Source organism: Uloborus diversus, chromosome 5, assembly GCF_026930045.1.
Source record: "Uloborus diversus isolate 005 chromosome 5, Udiv.v.3.1, whole genome shotgun sequence".
Lineage (NCBI taxonomy): Eukaryota > Metazoa > Arthropoda > Arachnida > Araneae > Uloboridae > Uloborus > Uloborus diversus.
The window spans coordinates 7,166,321-7,190,919 of record NC_072735.1 but is presented as its reverse complement, the minus strand read 5'-3'; the positions used below and the strand labels follow the sequence as shown (position 1 = coordinate 7,190,919).

The 24,599-nt window shown below is 35.6% G+C and overlaps 1 protein-coding gene across 1 annotated transcript in view; it reads right to left on the bottom strand.

Annotated features, from left to right (window-relative positions):
* The window catches only part of LOC129222423 (cell adhesion molecule DSCAM-like), a 100,073-nt gene that overhangs the window by 30,756 nt on the left and 44,718 nt on the right, over window positions 1-24,599 (bottom strand). The window contains exons 7-10 of the mRNA XM_054856935.1: window positions 14,512-14,781; window positions 12,805-13,212; window positions 3,446-3,607; window positions 1,672-1,959 (exon numbers count right to left, since the gene is read on the bottom strand). Coding sequence (XP_054712910.1) covers window positions 1,672-1,959; window positions 3,446-3,607; window positions 12,805-13,212; window positions 14,512-14,781 — 1,128 coding nt within the window. The remainder of the gene's footprint in view (window positions 1-1,671; window positions 1,960-3,445; window positions 3,608-12,804; window positions 13,213-14,511; window positions 14,782-24,599) is intronic.

Sequence of the window (24,599 nt, the reverse complement as noted above, 5' to 3'; positions counted from 1 at the left end):
TACACTTTGTCCCTATATTTTATTTGGCATTATTTGTTTAAAATGTTTTTAGTGGCTAATTATTTCTCAGAATTATGACATGAAGACGGAAAGAAAATGTCCGGATGAGAGGTCGATCCGGTTTGTTTTGAAAGTTGTAGTTAATTTTCCTTGAGCTAGGAAACTTAAAGGAATGTTCTGCCACTCTTCTGCAGTCGCTTGTCTTAGAAGAATATCATACTTGCTCTCAAATGCAGTGATGGTGACGATTAGTAAGTAATGACTTGAAATCTTTCCTGCTTTTTCTTCAGAGTTTAAGTCTTTACCCCTACGTCAATAAAGCATATTTAATGGTAACCTGAATTTGAGGAGGATATAAGAAACATTTGGTTAGTACAATGTTACATCAATGGGAGTATAGCATCTTTTCCGTTTATAGCTTAGGTTGCGATTCTTAAATTTTCATTGACTTGCATCTGAGGTTATCGTTTCTTCAAAAATATCGTGCAAAACTTCAAAGTCAATCACAGTTAGTTATGAGTCATAAATGCAAAAAGTACTAGTGACGGCTTTTTTATAGTTTATGAAATAGGTAGACATTAAAACAATATACATTTGTTAAAGCTAACGCTATCGCTACTGAGATTTTTACTCAAAATAAAATAATGAAAAAAACGATGTTAACGTCAAATATGACGAACTTCAAATCGAACAACCCTTGACATACTTGATGGTTTTTAATGAGCAGAAAACTTTATACTAATTTATTTCGCATCCAGGGATGTATGAGCAAACAACGGTGTTTTTAGTGCCTTGAATATTTGTTAAAATTCAATAGCAAGAGAAACGAGCTAATGTGTACATCACATGACTTCCTTTTACTCCAATTTAATGTCATTTCCTCATTACTGGCAATTTTAATATGCTTTAATTGTTTACTCACTAAATATCACCAACAGTAGCCAAATTAAAACCAAATTTTTAAAAAAAATCGCCAAATTTGTCGAAAAGTTGGGGACAAAACTTGGCGACCAAAAGACTGGCGATATATCGCCAAGTGTCCGACAAATTATAACACCCCTTGAGTTTACATCAAAATTAACGATGATTCCCCCCCCCCAAAAAAAGGGTCAAAAGATCCCCTTAGGAACATCCGAATGCAACCAAAAGGGAAGGGGTGCACAATTAGGCCTCACTAGGAGTCTACGTACGAAATTTCAACTTTCTAGGACATACCGTTTTTGAGTTATGCGAGATACATACACACATACGCACATACATACGTACATACGGACGTCACGAGAAAATTTGTTGTAATTACTTGGGGGTCGTCAAAACGGATATTTCGGGTGTCTGTAGGTTTCTAGCCAAATATCCATGTGTGGTCGGGTCGAAAAAAAAAAAAACTCAACATTCATTCGGGGTTGAGAAAGAAAATTAGTGCTGATTTTTATGTGAAATTTTTTTTGCGAATACAATACTTCCTTTTTTGTAAAAGGAAGTAAAAATCAATAATACGGTTCAAAACATTTAACCAATTTGTTCTAGAAAAATGACAACATGAATTAATTCCATTTTATTTTTTTTTCCCGATCCCGTTATTTACGAGCACTCTGTTATAAGGAGAACATATGATGGCTTTAAGGGTTCATTATAAGCAGGTTCTAGTATTAATGTATTACACCCACTCACCGTTCACTATGAGCTGCATAGTTCTATTAAACGTTGAAGCTGGATTTGTCGCGACACACGTGTATCGTCCTCTGTCATTGGAGAGCACCTTGTTGAAAGTTACAATGGATGTGTCATCAAAGGTCTGCACGGTGGTATCTCCATGAGCTAGGAAAGTTTGTCCATTCTTTAGCCAGTGAAATCTGATTGGGGGATCGCCTTTAATAACTACACACATTAGTTTTGTTCGTGAATCTTCGTCCACTGTTATTGTCTCCCGCAGATAATAACCATCAATAAGTGGTGGTACTAGAACGAAAAATCAGAAGCTTACATAGTTGTAGTTTTGTTAAATCAGCTTCAAGTATGAAATTATTATTATTATTATTATTATTATTATTATTATTATTATTAAAGTAATAGGAACAATAATAGTGAAAATAGTAATGATAATAGTAATAATAATAATAGTAATAATAATAATAGTAGTAATAGTAATAATAATAATAATAATAATAATAGTAGTAGTAATAGTAGTAATAATAATAATAATAATAATAATAATAATAATAATAATAATAATAATAATAATAATAATAATAATAATAATTGTAATAATAATAATAATAATAATAATAATAATAATAATAATTTTTTTTTAAATGAAGAATTATCTTTTTTGTTTCACTAAATAATAATGAAACTAACATTAGTTTATTTGGTAACTTACTATTCATAAAATTCGGTTCGAAAAGTTTAAAAATGGTTTTCTAAGTAATGATACAAGTTAATAAATATATTACATAAATTGAGCTATCTAAATACATATATTCAGTAATCATATTTAGTAAAATATATGAGGTAAAAATTGTTTATCAAATGTCAATTGTGCAAAATCACCGAGTGTAATTATCTTTTAAAGAAAAATCACAGTAATTATTATGATAGTGAAATTGAAGAAGAAAAAAAGTTATGATGTACAAAAATGTAAATTAAGCCATTAATCAACGTAAAAAGTTCACACTCTGACAGAAATTTGAAAATATCTGATTCAAGGTAATAGTGGAGCCCTTCATATGCACAAAGTTTGTCCGCACTCAGCAGTACAATTGTGAAATATATACGCGACTTGAATGTTATATGCTGAATGCTCTGGAAGAGATAAATGTGGCTAATTCTGGCACTGAATAGTTCTTTTTATATTACGTTCTAAATTATTGCTGAATAGCTAGGGGAGGTTAGTATTCATACCTATTACAGTCTTTATATATGTTTTTTACTAAAAGTTTTTCTATTTTTCGATCTCGGGAGTAAATTTAAAACAGAAGTAACGTTATGAATTAAGGAGTAGCGTGCAAACCATAGCCAAGCTTAAATATTTGTGAATTGTTTGTTGCTAACTTAGTGATATTTCAGAGAATTATTGCAAAAAATTGACAATCAAATCTAGTGTCAAATTGGGAGACAGTTAAAATGCTACTCTTTGTCTCAAATATCATCAAGCTTGCTTCAGAATCTTTAGCAATCTATCGAGAAATTGTCATCAATTAATGATAATTTTCGTTGAATTAATACTCCTTTCCAAAAATGGAAATGTACCCGACAATTTCACCATTTTTTCTGAAGATTCTGCCAGAATGAAATAATTTGACTTTTAAGCTTTAATGGAACATACCTGCAGAAAGGGGATGCATTTTTTACGCATAGCACTAACTATAAATGTAGTAAATGCCAGTTTTAGAAATTTCTATTAAAAAAAATTTATACAAAATATATAACACAATCTAATATTTACCTACAACAGAAACATGCACTTTTCCATAAGCAAGCTGTCCATCAGGACTCTTCACCTTACATGTGTATTCTCCTTTATCTGCGGATCTTTGTACATTCAAGATGGTTAGTGTCCCGCTAGGACTGATTTTGTGCTTTTGACTCATAGCTAGAAGGACATCATCTACAAGATAAGATTTTGTTTATTTTTACAGGTTCTAGATGTCGATAGAACAAAAGAATAACATGGTTAATAGCTTATACAAGGTATAATTCAAAACTCTCTCAAAACTAGAAAATTATTGGACGTTTAAGTACAGCGCAGTAAAATTCTTCAAAATATGATCCTTCAGCATCAATACAATTCTGCCAGCAGGTCTTCCATTGTTTTTAATCCTTCTGGAAGTCCTCGGGCGACATGCTGGCTAGGGCTATCGTCGAAGGCTGTAAGACTTTTTTTTCCATCGATGAAATCGAATCACTTCCTTTTAAGACCTGTCTTAATTAGGGGAACGTTGAAAAAGTCAGTTGAAAGCAAATCGAGGCTGTAGGGTGACTGCGCCAGTACTGTCACGTTAAACATGACTAAAACTTCGCCGTCGGCGAGCGACGTGTGAGCGGGCTCGTTGTCGTGGAGGATAATCCAGTCGTCCTTGATCGGCAGGCGGACGTGGCAGACTCGATCCATCAAGCGGCGGAGCACTCCAGCGTGAAAATGTTCTTTCATATCTCCCACTTTTCGACGAGGTCACCACTCACGCAACAAGCGATGCACTCTCTGCATTGTTCCGAAGACAACTGCTCCCCTTCTCGGAAATAAATCAGTCTTGAAACTTCTGATTCACACCTTGTAGTACAAAGTAGATTCCCTTATTAAACATTTATTTATCAATCTTCAAGGTCATTGGGCTTCAAATTTCAGATAATTATTGTTCAAAATATCATTCTTTAGAGCCAAATTAGATTCCAAGCACCGTAATCATGTAGGTATTTGCTTATTTGTATTGACACAAATTACCGTGCCGAAAAGTCCTTTTTGTTTCAAATTTCTGCCTGGTTAAACTAAATTTGACACATTTTCTAGAAAGGTATTTTACATACGATTAAAAATATGTACAATTTAGTAAATGCTGCTTTCACAATTGTAAAATCTGCAATATTTAAAGATGAATTTCCTGCATACTTCAGCAAAACGAGGAAATAAAATATTTCCTAAAGTTCAAAAGGTAAGAAACAAAATTAAGAGCATTACTGTTTTCCTATTGCTTACATTCAATCTTTAAACCGAATCCCCATGTAGTTATTTGCAGTTTCAGTTTCTTAAAAACAACTCTCAAACTCAAATAATAAAACAAAGCAGCTATAACATTAGGAAATAGACGAAGACAGATAAAAGGTATTAACTGCAAATTATTATTTTTATTTATTTATTTATTATTATTATTTTTATTATTATTTTATTTTTTATTTATTTATTTATTTATTAATTTTTTTTTTTTTTTTGCATTTTTGTATGTTACGTTGCTTTATTGCAAAAGCTTGCCTTTTTGGCTTCAGCTGAAAAATATAAAAAATGAAAAAGTCTAATTCCAACATTTTTACATTAGTGTTGAATCCAAAAACAAAAAAATGTCTTTGAAATGTCTCGAAAACTTGATTCTGCAGATTCCGTTGCATACCTGTCCATGGCAGCACACTTTACCAACAATAAGCTATAACTTTCGTTTTAGTTTCAAGACCAACTAAACATTTACTTGTGACATATTGTTTGAAAAACAACGTCTTAGACTAAGATTCAAATGTTATAGCATAAAACATTTTTTTCAGTTGCAACAGGTAAATTTATTCGTGGTTATGAATGGACTCAATAAAACAACACTCTCAGTGATGGAGGCGCAAAGACTATAACAAAAACATGTTTCAGAAAACATCCAGATTAAGTGAAAATCTTTTAAGTAAAATATGAGAAAAACAAAAAAAAAAATGAAATATTTTGTTAGGAAAGTGCCTTGCAACTATATGATAATTGAAAAAAAAAAAAAAAATAGCGTGCTAAAATCTTTCATGCAAACTAACCAAAACGTACAATAAGTCGAAGAAAAACACAATTTCAGTTTTGAAAACTGAATATTCTGAGAAATAAAATGACGCATAAATGAATATTAACTATTATTTTAATATCTGACTATATTTTGTTTTATAAATATTCATAAACCAACTAATCTTACGCGTTAGAGTATAAATAATTAGTATCGTTTTAAGATATTGGTATTAAGTACTAAGTTTTTTTTTCAATTTTTTTAAGCGACCGAATGGCATGTACGTTTTGTTTCTTGCAGAAGAGCGTCAATTATTATTCAAAATCCGATTTCCTCAATTCATTCAACAAGCTTACGTACTAGGATTATCAAGAAGCTTAAATGACACTATCAAAACAAAAAATAAAACCTAATAGTTAATAACGAATTAAAAAACAGTGTCATGGTATTAAGAATAATAATTTCATAACTGCATTTCGTTTCCACTCAGAAATGTCTTAGAGGGATATTAGAAAATGATTTACCTAAAAAAAAGCTTTTGAAAGCTGATATAGTTAACGTTTCCTTAATAACACGAAATTTCTAACTGAGCGGAAATTTTTATTTAGTTAGTAATAACATGTTTCTTTTTTAGACTCGATATAGATAAATGTGAGGCAATCAAGCTTCTAAAGTAGTTTTATACGCACGGGTTAAAAATATCTTTAGTTACATAGAAATTAGTTTATTAGACCAAACATAATTATTAAAATTAGCTTAGTAATCTTTCATAAATATGCGCATATTTATGTGAAAATCGTTTTTTACAGCATCAAATATAAGTTTCCCTACCGTTAAAAACATTGCGAAAATTGTATTTATTATTTGTTGTTTTGTGATAAAGTTAATTTTATGAACGAAGTGACTCAAAACCTTTTAGAAAAAATGTTTATAGAAATTATTTAGTACAAACATCTAGTTATATTTTTCATGAGAAAACAGTTTATTTTCGTTGAAATGGCAGATTGCCAGTTGAATTAATTATTTCAAATTTATGTACGTAAAAGTAATGAAACAAACATTGGTAAATCCTGATTATTACTATTACACTGGAAAATAGAGATTTTGTCCTGAACAAGACAGCTCTATATCTCATTTCAAATATTTCAAGCATTATTTTTTTTCTTGTAAACTCACACATGTATGTGCGATTTTCTTGGGGAATCACACAACGTTATCACATATGTAATTGTGGTTTTCTTGGGGAATAGCACAACGTTATCACACATGTATGTGTGATTTCGTGGAAAAACCACGTTACCTATTCACACATGCACGTATGATTTTTTTATGCCATACATTTATGTTTATTACGTTTTTTAATTTTTCTATAAATCATAAATCTCTGGCATAGTGAAAAATAGATCTGACTTTTATCACCATACTTTGGAGCTAAAGAGAGAAAACCCGTTTTCACAGTTATATCATACACAATTATATCTTTCACAATTAGATCTTGTAAAACATAAGGAAAAGTTGCCGTCAATGAACCACATAACTGTTTTCGATTTATTTAGAAAGGAAATTCAACTAAAATTTCATGTTAAATATGGGAACAATTTCTCAGTATACTTCTCTTTTATTAATAATATTCACTTTCATGATAAATATACAATATATAAAGAATGAAATTTTAAAATAAATATTTTAGCATGTGGTTCATTCCCGGCAACCGGTTGCTGTGGGTGGGCCATCGAGTTTCCATCGATGGATCACATTCTCAAATTAAAAATCGATGCTGAACTTACAAATATCTATAACAGATGATCAGTATACACTACAAATAACAATAATTTTTAGAAAAAGATATTTATTTTCTAAAATGTTTTATTTTCAACTAAGATGAACAGAAAAAAAACCATAGCACTCACACAACACACAGCTGTCATCATACCTCGTTCACCACTTGACATTTTCCCAACCTGCGCAACATATTTTCAACCTCTTTTGAACTTTTGGGAGTTTTGTTAAACGCAGGGCTTATTTCTTAAATTTTTAATAAATGACTAAAGTAACAACAAACCAGTTTTTATCTTCCATGCTACTGTTTGAAATTGATTTTAAGACCTTTGTATTGTCGGCAGACTTAAGGTGTATGCCACCATTTCTGTAAGAAACTGTAGCACGTTACATACTCTCACTGTCCACTAACCTTACTTTGCTAAATTTTGCATTTTCTGGAACAGCAAAATTATTCTAAACTGTATTTTTATGTTTTAAAATTTTAATCATTTTTTTTAAAAATAAGTTGAAATTAAAATGACGTAAAAGAGTTTCCATGAATTACTGAGAAGCTTTTTTTCACTATTATCATTTTATTTTCAAACAATTGAGAAATTTTCAAAAGTAATTGAGCTGAAGTTACATAATAATATAACATTGTTCTGACACCATCACCTATAAACCACGATGGTCCTTCTGTTCGTTTTTTTAAATTAAGTTTAAGATTGTAATTATTGAAATTAAAAATATTGAAATGAAATGAAAATGAAGATTGAAATTGTATAACCGCAAAGCGGTTGTGGTCGTTTTTTTTATATTTTTTGGCGAATGTACTGACTTTTTATTGAATTTTCTACTTAAATAGGATAAGTATAATTAGATGTCCATTATCTAGTCTATTGATCTAGTCAATTACACTGAAAAATAAATTTTAACGAACTTTCTGTTCCTCAATGTACTTTGGGTGTTTCTTAAAGTTTTCAAGGTGCTGAAAAAGAATAGGTTTGCAAATATTATCTATCACCCTCCAATTTTAAGAAATTTCATTTATATGTTTTGGATTATATAGGCTAACTGATAGCATTTATAAGTTTACTTCATTTTTCTTTCAAACGCATTTGATACATAGACATATTTTTTCACTCGTTGCAGCAATAGATATGTAACAGGAGAGCAGAAATCGGATTTTTTAAAAATAAGGTTTATGTTTTGTGACCTTGAGTTGGTGGCGATAGGCGTTCCATATAATTTTGGTTTCACGCTAGAACATGGTTGTTGAAGTTGTCGTTCGTTCCGTTTTAATGCCCTGAAATAGCTTATGTTTGGATATTGAAAAAGATTACGAAAATATGAAGATATTGCTTCACGAAATTGACTACTCACATCATAATTGGAGCATATATACAGTTTGTAAAGTACGAGGGCAATTCGGAAAGTAACCTCTGAATCGCTGTAAATAAGATAAACCAGCACAGAGGAAAAACATTTATTTACATATCAAAGGTACAACTCTCATCTATTTTTCAACGTAGGCGCCGCAATTATTTAGGCACTTGTTGTACCGTTTTACCAATTTATCAATTCTATCTGCATAAAAAAGCGGCCGCCTTTGATTTAAGTCAATGTGTCACTGCGCTTTTAAGTTCCTCGTTGTCAGCGAAATGCTGTCCCCCAAGCCACTTCTTCATTGCAGTGAACAGATGGTAATCAGAAGGAGCCAAGTCTGGGCTGTAGGGAGGATGGGGATACATATCCCATTTGAACTTGCTCAACACTGACGCACTACACCACCACTCATAATGGTTGGGTCGTATACGGAACGCAATTCACGATGGATATCCGCTGCTGACATTTTTTGGCCAAAACAAATCTTATCACTCCTCGCACCTCACATTTGGCGGGACTTTCTATGGCGACACTCATTTTGTCACGCTATAAACAGCGCTTGCTCCTACAGCACTCTCAGTCTCCCAGTGGAAGTTTACTTGACCACAGATTGCTCGTGCATTCGATTGAGGGCGCTCCGAACCGCACTTCCAGCGCCACGTCCAAACGGTGGTTACTTTCCGAATTGCCCTCGTAATTACCATTCTCATTGGTCTGCGAATCGGTTAGACAAAATACTGTTATTTTCTGTGCAAGTTGGGACAGAAGGCCGAAGCATGAACATTACATCAAAAAGAAATGACCAGAGCATAAACAATATATTGCGCGTAAAAACAAAAATCCCCCTCTAATTGATCAGAAAAAATAATATTCTCCCACCTTCACACATAAAGTTGAAATTAATGAAGAATTTTGTTAAAGTAATGAATAAAAAAGGGTGTGGATTTCAATATTTGTAGGAATAGTTCGTTCCCATCACTCTTTTATGCAAGAATTAAGGAGGATATTTTCATTTGCCCATATTTAAGAAAGCTTATGAAGGACCAACATTTTGAAGCTAGTTTAAGTGATTTAGGAAAAACAGCATGGTTTGATTTTTAAAATGCTGTGACACAATTCATAGGAAACAATAGAAGTCCTAAATATGAAAAAGTAATTAAAAAATTACATGAAATAAATCGCCAGCCTCAGTCATTTCCAGCCGAGGACTGCAGTTTCGTGCTTTTACGCACTCATCAGCCCTGCATAGGAAAGTGATTGAGCTGGAGATGGAAAACCTCTTACGGGAAGCCAAGAGTGCGAACACAAACCTGGTAGCTAATATAAAATTAGCAGACCAGACGAGTGACCGAAGCAATGGCTCGGTTCAGGTCGAAGATGGCAAGGCATGGTATATTCAGTAAATTACCGCCCAATGGCCAGGGCTAAAGCAGAAATACATGAAATACACCGCCAGCTCAGTCATTTCCAGCCGAGGACAGCAGCGTCTGGTCTGCGCTAATTCTACATTAGCTACCAGTTTGTTTGGCACTCTTGGCTTCCTTAAGAGGTTTTCCATCTTCAGCTCAGTCACTTTCCTATGCCGGACTGATGAGTGCTAAAAAGCACGAAACTGCGGTCCTCGGCTGGAAATGACTGAGCTGGCGGTGTATTTCATGTATTTCTGCTTTAGCCCCGGCTATTGGGCGGTAATTTACTGAATATAATTAAGGACTTGCTAAAAAGTTATAGAAAATTAGGACGTTCAATGTCATGGATTTTTTTTTTTTCGGCTTCTAGCTTAATTTCCCCCCTGAAAGTATGGGAGCTGTGAACGACGAGCATGAGAAGTGCGTTTAACAGGAAATTTCTACAATTGAAGCGCAATATCAAGGACAGTTCATTCATAATAAGCTCGGGATAACTGTTAGAATCTTGTTAGGGAAGTTTGTGATAGGGTCTGTATAAGAGAGAATCCGCAATTAAGGCATTTACAGCTATATAAAGTATGAAATATAAGATTTTTTTTAAACAAGTATTATTATTTTTTCTTAAAAAATCGCTCATTCTTCTAAACTATTTTAAGCAATGTATATTTTTTGTGTTTTATATTAGTTTTAAGCTTTGTAATTGTTTATATAAAATGGTAATTGACAAGAATATTGTACATGTGTTGGATAAATATCATTTAATTGAGATTTTAAAAAATTTGGATATTTCAAAAAACCGTGGGTGATGGAATAATTTTATTTGCATATTCTTTTGCAACAACCTCTAAAATATAAAAGTCACCACTTAATTATTGAGGAACAGAAATCTTGTTAACCAGTTTTATTTCTCTATGTTTTATAAACAAACGTGCTGACTTATACTTATCCAATTTAAATTGGAAATCTAACTTTTTTTTACATCTATAATGGCAGTTAGCTATTCAGTTAATTCAGTTATTTCTTACTTCATATTTTTCTGATCCCCCCCCCCTCCAAATGTACCAAATACAATTAGCTAAGTTTCCGCTTTACCCGATCGGCTTACTGGCTTTAGGCCCCCTGGTAGGGCAAAGCGGTTTTTCAAGATTCATTAATATTTTATAATAAATAAATACTGGGTTTGAAATAAAGCAAGACTCACTTTTTTTATTTTAAAGATCACGATCCCTGCTAGAAAATCTTGAAGATGCCAATTATTTTTTCGATAAACGGACAAAAACTAGTTTTCGATCGTTTTTCGTTAACCTATCCGCTTTGAGCTATCATCCCCTATATCTTACGTTGAAGCAATATGTCGCGTAACATTTTCAAGTATTTTTACTGCCGGGAATATTTTGTTTTGGTTTATGTAGATTAAGAAACTTTACGTTTATTATCAAAAAATACAAATTTTATTATAATTTTTTATTAGAGTACAAATTTGATAGAGCGAAACCGGTTTAAGTTGACCACTTTTGACGCTGTACTTTAGCGGTCAACTTACAAGGTTGGTCAGCTTGCCAGGTTTTACTGCATCAGAAACTAGATGGTGAGCCTCTAATTAATTTTTCTCCAGTTTTGTTTTACATATTTTTAACGCATAAAGGTACAACTAGATATATCTCTACACTCTTGTGAAAATTAATTTGGAAAATAAAATGGCTACAAGAAACCCGTGAGTCTTTGTCTGTTGAGCCCTGTAGAATGACACAAGCACCTCGCAAGTCTTTTGAAAACCAAAAACCATAGTCATTTAAATATTTATTTTGCTACGGGCAAAAAGTTCAACGTATCTAGCATTTTTCAGCTGCAACGACGTTTTCCATGAGGTAAACTTCAACCAACTTCCTTTCGAACTTAACAGTCTTGACTGCACTTACGCTTACTTTAAAATGTCTAGCAGTGTCTCATTGATTAAGATAATTTTTAGTATTGATAATAGGAGTTCAAAATCCATGTTTGAAATTGCACAGCATTTTCGGATACTTACTAGACAAAAAAAAAAAAAAAAAAAAACTCAGGGGAGGAAAAACACCTTTGTAATAACGCAGTGTATCTCAACAAGCAGAGACATTCCATGTGACAAAACTGACCGTTTGAAGTAGGTTTGTGTGTAGTTTTTGTTTTATAAGTACAAATAAAACAAAATATATTTTCTTTTAATTTTTGATAGCAACAGTGAAGATTTGTCATGAGAACTATGTAGCACATTAAAAATTCTTTATTTTAAAAAAAATAATTGAACGATATACAATGAATGTATATCATTCGCATTGGCATATATGCCGATTTGCCCATGACAGAACGGGACTGATACAAGTCCCGTTCCACCACGGGCATTTTATTGCATATTTTTCATTTTTTTAAACAATAACTTTGAATGTTTTGGGTTGCTCTTGTGCCAAATCTTTACGGTTGCTATCGAAGAGTAAATTTCTCGCTTGTTTTACTTGTATTTATGAAACAAAATCTACTGAAAAAACTACTTCAAATGTCCTGTTCATCTCATGAAATTGCCCAGCTACACTTGTAGCCACTGCATGATGCTGATAATGCCATTTCCACCTAAAAAAATTATTTCTTGATCACATTAGTTTGAACAAGGGTACTCACGCGTACATTAAGTCATTACTAGCAAACAAGAACCCCATTTTCTCTGTAACTTATTTGAACCTGTTGTTAACTATTTTATTTTCTACTGCTAATTTTCTTTCATCGAACTGCAAATCTGATTAAAAAAAACTTACTTTTATACCATTTAATCCCCTTAATGGGATATCCACCATAGGGGCAGCGGATCTTGAGATCCCGGCCAGCAATTGCAGTCACATTCCCCATGGCCCGGACAAATGGCGGTCCATAAATATTGAGACGTGCCGCATGGAAAGCACTCCCAATATCGTTATCGCCTTGACATCGATATTCTCCGCCGTCTTCGACTCGAGCATCGCTGATGTTGAGGATGCCAATCACGTGTCCCGAGTCGTCCACACGATCTGCTGCGGTAATTCGGGGGCCCGGCGGCAGGGGGACATCGTCTCTGTGCCAAGTGAGGAGCGGAAGTGGATTACCGGCAGTGACGCAATTTAAAGAGATTGTATCTCCTGGTTTTGCAGTTTTCTCCGTAAAAGCGGTAATCAAAGTCGGGGCCACATCTTCAAGAGAGGAAAAATACAATGATGCTTTTCGTGAAAGGGGAAACTAAAGACAATAAAGAAGGTATATGCATTTGAAGACACTTTTAGGATTTTTTAAATAAAATGACCATTTGACAACTATTTTAAAATTTAACTTTTTATGTTTACATATTTTTTACTTATGTAAAAAACTTCTGTACATGATGTTGGTTTATGTTTTATTTTGTACTAATGGATAAGGTACAGTACAGCCTCGTGATGTAATTACTCTAGTCGATTAATATAGATTTAAAAAAAAAATGTAGAGTTATTCTTCCGTGCTAAGCACAGAAATCGTATCTGCATTCTGCACTTTTCACCAAAATTGAGTTATTGTCCCCAGGTGATTCTTTGTAACATATACTACGGGGGCACGGCACGGGAAGTATTCAAAATAGTATTTCTGTAAAAGTGGAGTATGAATCAAATATATGGAGGCCCGAGACGAAAAAAATCCTCATTTTGAGCGCAGCTGCAGATAAGTCTCTTGTAATTAGCACGGTAGAAATTTTGTTAATTAATTCTAATATCTAAAATAATATAATAATATTCTTTTTTTAAATAATAAAAATAATATTAATAATAATAATAAATAAATAAAGTACTAATAATAATACTAAAAATAAACAATAACAATAACATAAATGATAATAATAAAAATAACAATATATAAAAATAATAACAATATTAATAATAATAACAAAAAAAAAAAAAAACTAAAATATTAACAGTAATAGTAGTAGTAGTAGTAGGTTTTAACATGCGAAGTGTTGCAAAATATATGAAGCATTATATAAAATGTATAACACGATTTTAGGTAGTGTTTAACAACAAAAGTTACTAGTTATTGAGTAGCAAGTACTGTCCAATCACGGATTGCATGGAATTTTCAAATGTCTAGATAAGACGAATCGATGTGAATAAGGGGGAAAAGTAAACATTTGTTGGGCGTATTCCGCTCATTTGAATGAGACTCTGCTTCTGCAAAAGCTGACATCGGTAAAAAAAAAAAAATAGATTCGTCCATTTCCGGCTGATTCCGGTCCATCCACGGATGCTTGTCTTTCCATACAATCTGTGGTCAGACAGTAAACAGGAATATCGATGATTTTTGAAATTGAAGAATGAGATGTGTAGGTATCACTATATATATATATTATATATAGTTTGTTTTAGTTATTTGTTTTTTTATTTTTTTCGAAGCATGGGGGGGGGGGAGCAGAGAATATCAGCAATACGCGGTACTTTTTTCTTTACTAGATATAAAATAATGCTTACCAGATATTATTAGCTCTGCAGTACCTTGAGCTACATCAATCTCATTGTAGACGAAACATTGATACATCCCAGCGTCTTCCCTTCTAACAGACGATATGTGCATGACGTCACGTGACAAAAGTCGAACCCTGCTGTTTGACAATAGTGGTCTCTGGTTTCTCTTCCACGACATATTGTGAATAGGGTATCCAGTGGCGTTGCAGTTGAATGTCGCCTCTTGCCCGATGATTAGGACTTGTCTCTGCGGCCATATACTCACCGAAATGCGAGCTAAACACATTAAAAAGTCATTACCCAATATTTACGATGAACATAGTTTATTACGAACTAAACTATGAAAATACAATTTCAGTTAAACATAATGTGAACAAGCATTTATTTCTGTAATTTATAAAGCAACATAAATCCAAACACAAGCCAGGAAAAAAAAAAAGACTGTTTTAACTGAACATACTTTACCAAGTGAAGCACTACTCAAAAATTGAATTTAGCTAAGGCTATAAACTACTACAGCTTTTGCCAATAGTCGATATATGAAGAAGATGAAGATGACTAGGCATTATAACAGTTTGAAGTATAGCGAATCATCTTTGTAAATTATTTTATAGTTGAGTTCCCTCAGGTAAATTAGTTTAAATTTATCCGAAAAAAGAACAAGCACGCACCACATTGTTGAGTTTGTGCAGGTACATTTTTTAATTTTTTTATTTAAAAAAATATCGCAATTTTTTTTTTAAGGAAAGGAAGGCATTTTTTTAAAAATTTTTAAAGATTTTTTTATATTTTATTTATTTATCTTTTCTTCATGGCATTAAAAATATGTATTTTTTCTTTCATATAGAACAACACTAGGATATCTTACAGTTGTTCCTGTGATTAGATGTCTTACGGTTGCTCTGAGGCGACGATATGCTCCTTTGGGTGAGGGAACAGGTGAACAAGGCACGCATGAACGAGATTTAAAAAAAAAAAAAAAAAAATCAAACTTTTAAGAAATCTTTTTAATAAGAAACCTATTACATACCCAATACGGCAACGGGCAAGTAAAGGACAAGAAATGTAAACGCTTCATTCTTTTACACTTTTGTAATCAATTGTACCTAAACTTTATTTTTCAAGCTTGCTTGTTTTGTTCCCGCTGAAAAACGGTTCCGCTTCAACGTCAGAACGGGACTTCTCAGAGGGTTAAAGTAAGGTCCGTTTTGAAATAAAAAAAAGAATGAGCACAGATAGAGCAAAGAAATTTTTTGCACAAAAATCTACCAATCTTATGCTATATTTCGGCATTACTCCCGAGATTTTCCAAGCATTTGTCATAGTGTGGTATAGGTTTTTGTACACCTAGTCGTCGAAAATTGCCGCCTGTGTAGTCAACCATGGGGTAACATGTTCTCTCAGCTCATTATTGCTGTTGTGCCACATACCTCCTAGGAAAGACTTTAGATGCCGAAACAAACAAAAGTTGCTGCGAGCGAGATTGTGGCAGACCAAAGCATGCTCAAAAACGTCTCAGCCAAATCCCTGTAAGAGTCCTCATGGCTGACTACACAGGCGGCAACTTTGTACGAATAGGTGTACAAAAACCTGTACCACGCTATGACAAATGCTTGGAAAATCACGGGAGCCAGATCGAAAAATAGAGTAAGGGTGGGTTTCCAAGCATTTGTCATAGTGTGGTATAGGTTTTTGTACACCTGGTCGTCGAAAATTGCAGCCTGTGTAGTCAACCATGGGGTAACATGTTCTCTGAGCTCATTATTACTGCTGTGCCACATACCTCCTAGGAAAGACTTTAGATGCCGAAACAAACAAAAGTTGCTGCGAGCGAGATTGTGGCAGACCAAAGCATGCTCAAAAACGTCTCAGCCAAATCCCTGTAAGAGTTCTCATGGTTGACTATACAGGCGGCAACTTTGTACGAATAGGTGTACAAAAACCTGTACCACGCTATGACAAATGCTTGGAAAATCACGGGAGCAATGTCGAAAAATAGAGTAAGGGTGGTAGATTTTTGTGCAATAAATTTCTTTGCTCCATCTGTACTCGTTATTTTTTATTTCAAAACGGACCTTACTTTAAAAACACGCCTCGTATGCAGAACCTCTTCCAATGCACCGGCAAAGGAAATCTTATTCAGGAAATTGCACACACCATAAATTTCCGCACGTGTTTAATAAGGCAACAAGTTAAAAACAATCGGTAGCACATAACCCAGAGGGCAGCTGTAGAACACGTCTTTACCGTCTTGACTCCGGAGAATATCGGAAAAACGTCAGAATTCCATGGTATAATTCATCTATGTTATGACATGAATGGTGTTCATACTGTCTTTTATGACTATTACAACTTGAAGATAACTCTGCATAGAAACATTCAAACTAAGCTAAATAATTGCTTGAAATGAAAGATGTTACATTTATTTTGTGTAACTGTTAGATAACACTAATTTGTTGACTAATTGTTTCATATAAAAATAACAAAATAAATGAAACTAAATTAAAACAATAGAATACAAACAGTTAATAATAAATGCGGAAATTGATCACATAAAAACAACAATTTTAAGTGTGTAAAAATTAAAAAAAAAAGATATCGTATCCTGCACAAACACTAATCCTCATATAAATAATAGCCGATGAGGAAGTTACCCACGTGTTTCAACAATAAAACTCGCGCCACGGTATGATAATTTGATAATATGTTTCGGTAATGTTTGACATACATGGAAACGCTTTATTGTGACAAGGCTGAACTCATCCGGCGAATTAAAAGTCTTACTGGTAAGACTCATTTTAGGCAAACGAAGGAACCAAAACAATTCGCAACTCCAATAAATTATAGGAGGCGCTGCAGCCGCTGCCGAATGGCGGATGAAAAAGGTAAACAAATGCTGTAACTTATAACTTGCTTTGAAGATTAGTGAATGACAGTAATTTATCATAGTGTTTGTAGGAAGCTTTCTTTTCTATTGTTCTGAAATTACATTACATTATAAACTATCTGAAGCCTGTAATTTACCCCAAAGAAAACACGTGGAATGGAATGTTTTACTTTTTTCGGTAGTATTGAAAACCACAGTAAGGTAGCGTATTGGAGCTCTGGAGATGCGAATATACGCTATCTACTGGGGTTAATCCACTGGTATTAGGGTTAACATTTCAACTATCAAAATATCATCAAACAGGCAATTGCTTCATTTAACTGAGAAACAATTTTCACCCGTCATACCATGACGGGCGACTTTCTAGTAATAAAGAAGTACACGGGTTTTGTTCACATCCGTCCCAAATATTGTGTTCACAAATGCTCATCATCTACGTTCGGTTTCATACGTAAAAATAAAGTACTGTAACTGATCCGGTGCGGCTTCCAACTTTCTTGAAAGGACGACACAGTTTTTGATTAAAAACACAGGTTCACAAACCTTATCAATGAAAAATAAGGGACCGTATACTTCAGCCGAATGTATAGGGGCTGTATATTCATTACAGGAAACTATTTAAAGGTTACGTTACTACAATAATTTTAGATGAAAGATAATTTAGTAAACTCCTAATTTAGCTAGATTACGACAAATTAATCACAAAAATAATTACTATTTACAGAATTTGTAACAGTACTTTTAATTCAGTAAAAAGTAATAAACATTGTCATAAATATGTTTTCACTTGAAGAAGGCACTACTCTTGCTAAAATAAAAAAGTTGTTACCACAGATTCACAAAAGGTTTCATTACACTAAAGGTTTCGCAAAGTCGTAGGACTAATACTGCCATTACTTGAAGTTATCTTAGCAAAACTTACCATGCTCATGAATGTCTCCCCTTTTCCCTACACTACATTTACCTAATTACAAATGTATTTTGTTACGCATAAACAGGTATGTGCAATGAAAAATAAATGCGACAAAGAAATTGTGTTATTCATCAATTATCGCTTTTTCGTTGCCTCATATTTATTTCGTTTCCTTATATTTTTCCATTAATACGCTTTAATGCTCTTACATTGACGAAAAACATAAGTTTGAAAAAAAGGCGAGAGATAACTGGAATTCACAGAGGAAAACCGTTGAAAGCGATTAAACTTTTACACTTAATTTGAGTAATTAGTTTTCGTTTCAATTTATTTATAATTTAAAGATTTTTGAAATAAAATACCGTGGAGAACGCAATTCAGTCTCATTTTACTCTCTTTCTTAATTTTCAGTTCTGAATTTATTTATGAATCATTTACGTATCTAATGCCTTCATTTTTATTCGTTTTAAATTACTTCTCCATCATATTATTTCTTTTTTAAATCTATATTTTTATGTTTTGATTTTTCCGTTTTCAAGTCAGATACTATTAGTTAATAATTCATTGCTAAATAGTTTATTATTATGTGTTTAATGACCTTTAATAGAATCTTTTAATGGTATGTTAGTAGTTTAGGTTATATTAGTAACTGGAGGCACTAGACAGGATTGTACAAGTTATATTGTGTTGATAAAACTTAATTAACGCTTCTGAAAACGCTTTGAAGCATTTAAAGTATTGTAACGGATTCGGTGCGACTTCCACTGTCTTGAAATGAAGACACAGTTCTTGATAAAAATACAGGAGCTTTATTTACACTATGTACAGGAGATATCGTCAACAACTGCTAAATTATTCATCAGCAATTAATCAATTATCACACAACACCATAAACTCAACGTTTACACACGTATTTACTTCCAAACACGAAAACAACACAGCGAAATGCCTCGCAATAAACAGAGCAAATACGCTCTCAGTTCGAAATATCAATCGAAACTAACTTTTTATCCAGCGTAACGGCTTATATACACACCGAAAAGAAATCTCTCAAATATTCCACACGCTTCTGGAAAATAGTAGACCGTTATCAAATTTTATCAATGAACAAAAAGGAAATAGGGGGTTCGTATACTTTAGCCATATGAAAAGGGGTTGTATATTCATTACGGGAAACTATTTACAGGTTACGTTACTACAATAATTACTATTTACAGGATTTGTAACATTGCCCCCTTCCTAAGGACTGCACGTCCCGGGCAGTACAATCCCCAGAAAGGGTGCCAAACTTCTATCACATGTTCACAAATACACACATTAAATAATAACCAATAATGCATAGGAAACACACTAATAACAAGAAATATTACTAAACATTAAAAGCAAAAAAAAATATCTACAACTTTTATGTTATCAACCATTGTTGTTTACGTAATACTCATGAACTATGGCCATACTATGGGGCTAACCGATCATAATGTACAACCCTAGGTTTTGCATTAGGTGATTTTTGGATCCTCACTACGACGTCATTTAGTCGGTTAAGGACTTTGTAGGGTCCATCCCAATGCGACTGCAATTTGGGTGACAGACCTTTCCGTCGGATGGGATTCCATAACAAACCTTGTCGCTTTCGTTGAATTCATGTCCAGTAGACCTTGTGTCGTATCGGGTCTTCATCTTCTCCGCCGCGATGTTGATTCGCTCTCGTGCGAAGTTATGAACGTCTTCCAACCGGGCCTGGAGATCCTGGATGTACTCCTCAGGCGATGCAGGCGCATCCGGAGGACGACCGAAGACGAGATCACAAGGTAGCCGAAGCTCTCGTCCGAAGAGCATCTGAGATGGGGCATATCCGGTAGTCTCGTGGACAGCACTGCGGTAGGCCAGCAGGAACAAAGGTAGCTTCTTGTCCCAATCCTGTTGATTTCTGGAGACCATAAGTGAGAGATTATTCAGGATTGTGCGGTTAAATCTCTCCACCATGCCGTCCGATTGTGGGTGCAGTGGTGTTGTCCAAGTGTTCTCAATTCCGAGAATTTGACATAGGCCCTTAAACACAGCAGAGATGAAATTCCTCCCTTATTCGGAATGGATCTGCAAAGGTGTTCCATATCTCGAGATCCAATGCTGGACTAGAGTCTCTGCTAAGGTGGTAGCTTCTTGATCTGGAATGGATATGCTTCGGGCCATTTGGTGAAGTAGTCGATGGAAACAAAAATGTATTTGTTCAAATCAGCAGTTCTTGGTAGCGGACCCAGGATGTCGATCCCAATTCGTTCGAAAGGAGCTCCAACGTTGTACAGATGTAGCTTCCCTCTGCTTCTTTTCTTCGGTCCTTTACGAGCAGAACAGGCGTCACAAGAATGGCACCACTTCTCCACGTCATCCTTCGCCTTGCTCCAGAAGAAGCGCTCCCGAACTTTATTGAGGGTTTTCAACACACCAAAATGTCCTCCAGTCGCACTACTATGTATTTCTTTCAGAACATCTGAAATCCTTGATCGAGGAAGTAGTAACTGCCACCTAGACGTTTTGCCGTCATCAGATTCCCATTTTCGGTACAGTACGCCGTTCCGTAAATGGAGTGAATTCCATAAAGCCCAGTATCTTTTTGTTGCAGAACTAAAGATGGAAACGTCCTGCCAGCTAGGTCGCCGACTGTCACTCTCCATGAACTCCAAAATTGGTTTTATGTCGGGGTCTTCAAGTTGATCTTTTCGAACTTGGTCGTCACTCCATGGATCAGGTTCTGAAGATGTTGGAGTCACTGTCACCTGATAGGCAGTAGGGCTAGTCGGTCCATACTGTTTCTCGATTCGGGAACAATAATTGCAGTTCTCAGGACAGGGTCTCCTTGATAAAGCGTCTGCTTTACCGTGAAACAACCCTTTTCAGTGCTTGATCTCCATGTCATATTCCTGGAGCCGCTGTATCCACCTGGCTATCTGGCCTTCTGGATTCCTGAAGTTCAAAAGCCAAGTTAACGAGGCATGATCTGTCCGAAGCAGAAACTTTCGGCCGTAGAGGTAATGATGGAAGTGTTCTACAGCTTTCACTATGGCCAGTAACTCCTTTCTGGTGACGCAGTAATTTCGCTCCGACTTTGATAAGCATTTGCTCCAGTAAGCGATGACATGTTCATTGCCGTCAATTTCTTGGGATAAAACAGCTCCGATGCCCTCGTGGCTCGCATCAGTGTCCAGGATGAAGGATTTTTCAGGCTGAGGATAGACGAGGATAGGCGTTGATGTTAAAGCCTCCTTCAGTCGTAGAAATGCATCTTCGCATTCTTTGGACCATTCAAACTTTTGCTTGCTCTCCGTCAGCTTATGAAAAGGTCGTGCAATGTTGGAAAAACCCTTTACAAACTTCCTGTAGTACGTGCAGAGCCCCAGGAAACTTCGCAGCTGATGGATGTTTTCGGGACGACTCCAACTCTTGACTGCAGATACCTTTTCTGGATCGGTTTGTTCACCCTCAGAAGAGATGATGTGACCAAGGTAGTTCACTTCCCGGCGGAACAAATTACATTTGGACGGGCTTAACTTCAGATTGGCTTCCTTAAGCTTTTGCAGCACCTTCCTAAGATTTGCCAGATGTTCTTCGAAACTGCGTCCCACGATGATGATATCGTCTAAGTAGACCAGACATGATTCGTAGGAAAGTCCTCTTAAAACTGTCTCCATAAGACGCTCGAACGTAGCTGGTGCGTTGCAGAGGCCGAAGGGCATCACTTTAAACTGCCATAAGCCTTGTCTAGTTGTAAACGCTGTCTTCTCTCGGTCATCAGGGTGTATCTCAACCTGCCAGTAGCCGCTGTTCAAGTCCAAAGTCGAAAACCACTTGTGTCCGGAAAGAGTGTCCAAGGTGTCGTCTATCCGTGGAAGAGGGTAACTGTCTTTCTTGGTGATTTCATTCAGCCGTCGGTAATCGACACAAAATCTGGTGGAGCCATCTTTCTTTCGGACCAAGACGATGGGAGAGGCCCAAGGACTGGATGACGGTTCGATTACATCATTCTCCTTCATCTCTTTCAGGAGGGTTTCAACCTCTTCCTTCTTAGCGAACGGTAGTCGTCTTGGATGCTGTTTAATAGGGGGGTGTTCTCCAGTATAAATCCTATGCTGCGTTAAATTCGTACGTCCAACATCCTCCGATGTAGAGGAAAACAGATGCTTAAAGTCGTCCACCAATTGTTCCGCAGCAGTTCTTTGATCTTTCGATAATGGCGCACTCCCAATTAACTTCGATGTCAAGGACTCAGAAGACACAGTCTCAGGGGAGTTGATTCTTCTAATGATGCAGTTTACGGGAGTACAAGTTGCTAACACTTCGCCTTTCCGGATATTCCTTGGCCTTTCACTCACGTTGGCAACTCTCACAGGAATTACATCCTTAGAAAGGTCCACAAGCGTAGATGCTACCAGCACTCCTTTTGGGTTATTGCTTAAGTTGGGGTATTCAATGAGTCCAAATCGAAAACTATTGGTTTCCTCAATGCAGCCAGGTATTAATGATTCTGACCTTGAGGGAATAGATAAATATGTTTGGGCTATTATTTGATGAGCTGAATTTACATCATTTTCTGCGTTGAAGATGGCTATGTCTTCTCTCATCGAGTGCAGTTCATTAGTCTTGAAATCCAGGGTGAAGTCGTATTTCTTTAAAAAGTCTAACCCGAGAATGAAGGGGTCCGTGATATCCGCGACGAATGCCGTATGATGGTAGGTGGCATTCCCAAACACTATTTCCAATTCCACTTTGCCTTCAATCTCGATTTTGTCACCTGTCACAGTCTGGAGACTTACGCGTGGCGATGTCCACAACAGTTTCAATCCAAATTCACGAACCACATCTGTCCTAACGATTGTCACATTGGCTCCAGTGTCGACAATCAGTTTGCAAGAATTTCCATTTACATGTGCGTAAATGAAAAGTCCATCACTGCCACTACTGGAAGAGGAAATCTGCAGAGCTCTGGTGGTGTTGATTTCCTTCCCTCGCGGTGCTTGGCGAACCGGACAACTCCTTCGCAGGTGTCCTTCACTACCGCATTTCCAGCACTTCTGCTCTTGTTTCTTTTGGGCTGTTATGCTGCTCAGATGTCTTGCCAAGTCACCGAGTTGTCTCTCAAGTTCAGCGAGGTGGGACGACCTGGAATCAGACTCATCAGCTTCCTGAGTCCGGATTAAATGGCGATCCACACGGGTTGCTTTTTGGGCGGCCTCGTATCTCATCGCATATACCAAAGCGGATCTCAGGTCGTTCACATTCGCCATCCGGAGGGCGTTCTTGATCTCAGGATTCCGAACTCCGTCGATGAAGTAGTTGAGTGCCAGGTTGTCTCGAACATCCGCAGGACAGTCGCAAAAAGCAAGATGCGACAGTCTCTCGACGTCCGCCGCTAGCTCTTGCAGGGTTTCCCCGGTTTTCTGGAAACGGGACTTCAACTGGAGTCGGCTGAAATCTTTCTGGCACTTCTCACCGAAGCGAAGCTCCAACGCAGATGTGAGGGCGGCGAAATCCAGGCGCTGGCTGTCCGGAAGGGTCTGAAGAATGTCCGCTGCGTCACCTCTCAGGGATGCTGCAAGATGGCAGGCCTTGGTAGCAGAGTCCTATCCGTTCGCTTCCGCCACTATCATGAATTGAGTTTTGTAAACCTGCCACGAAGTTTTCCCATCAAATGTGGCAAGTTTAATGGACGGTCAAGCAACCGATGTGGGAGCGCCAAACTGTACAGAGCTGCTTTCCGTGGTCGCCAATCTCCTTTCCAGGTCTTTAAAGATGTCTTCTTTAAGTTGATGAAATTTTCTATCTTCTTCTTCCAATTTATTTTCTACAGCACAGCATCGGCCTTCAACGGTACTCAATTTTTCTTCAAATTTCTCTTCGATTTTATTTTCCACTGCGATGAATCGGCCTTCCACTGCCTCAAACTTTCCTTCCATAGCATCAACTCGATGTTCTATCTCATTAAATTTATTTTCCATCACAGTCTTTACCGAAGTAAGGTCGTTTTTAATTTCCTCTTGGTTAGAAACTAAATTATTTTTCAGCACCATTAAATCACTTTTTAATAGTTCTTGATTAGCCGCAATGTCATTTTTTAATTGTTCTTGATTTGCAGTAAAACTTGCAGTAAAATCACTTTTTAATTGTTCTTGATTAGCCGCCATATCATTTTTTACAGAGTTGATTGCGTCAAGAAGTTGTTTTAATTGTTCATCCATTGCGCGAGTAATCACCATAAAAATAAAGTCCAAGTTTAAAAAGTCTTTATGAAAAAATGGC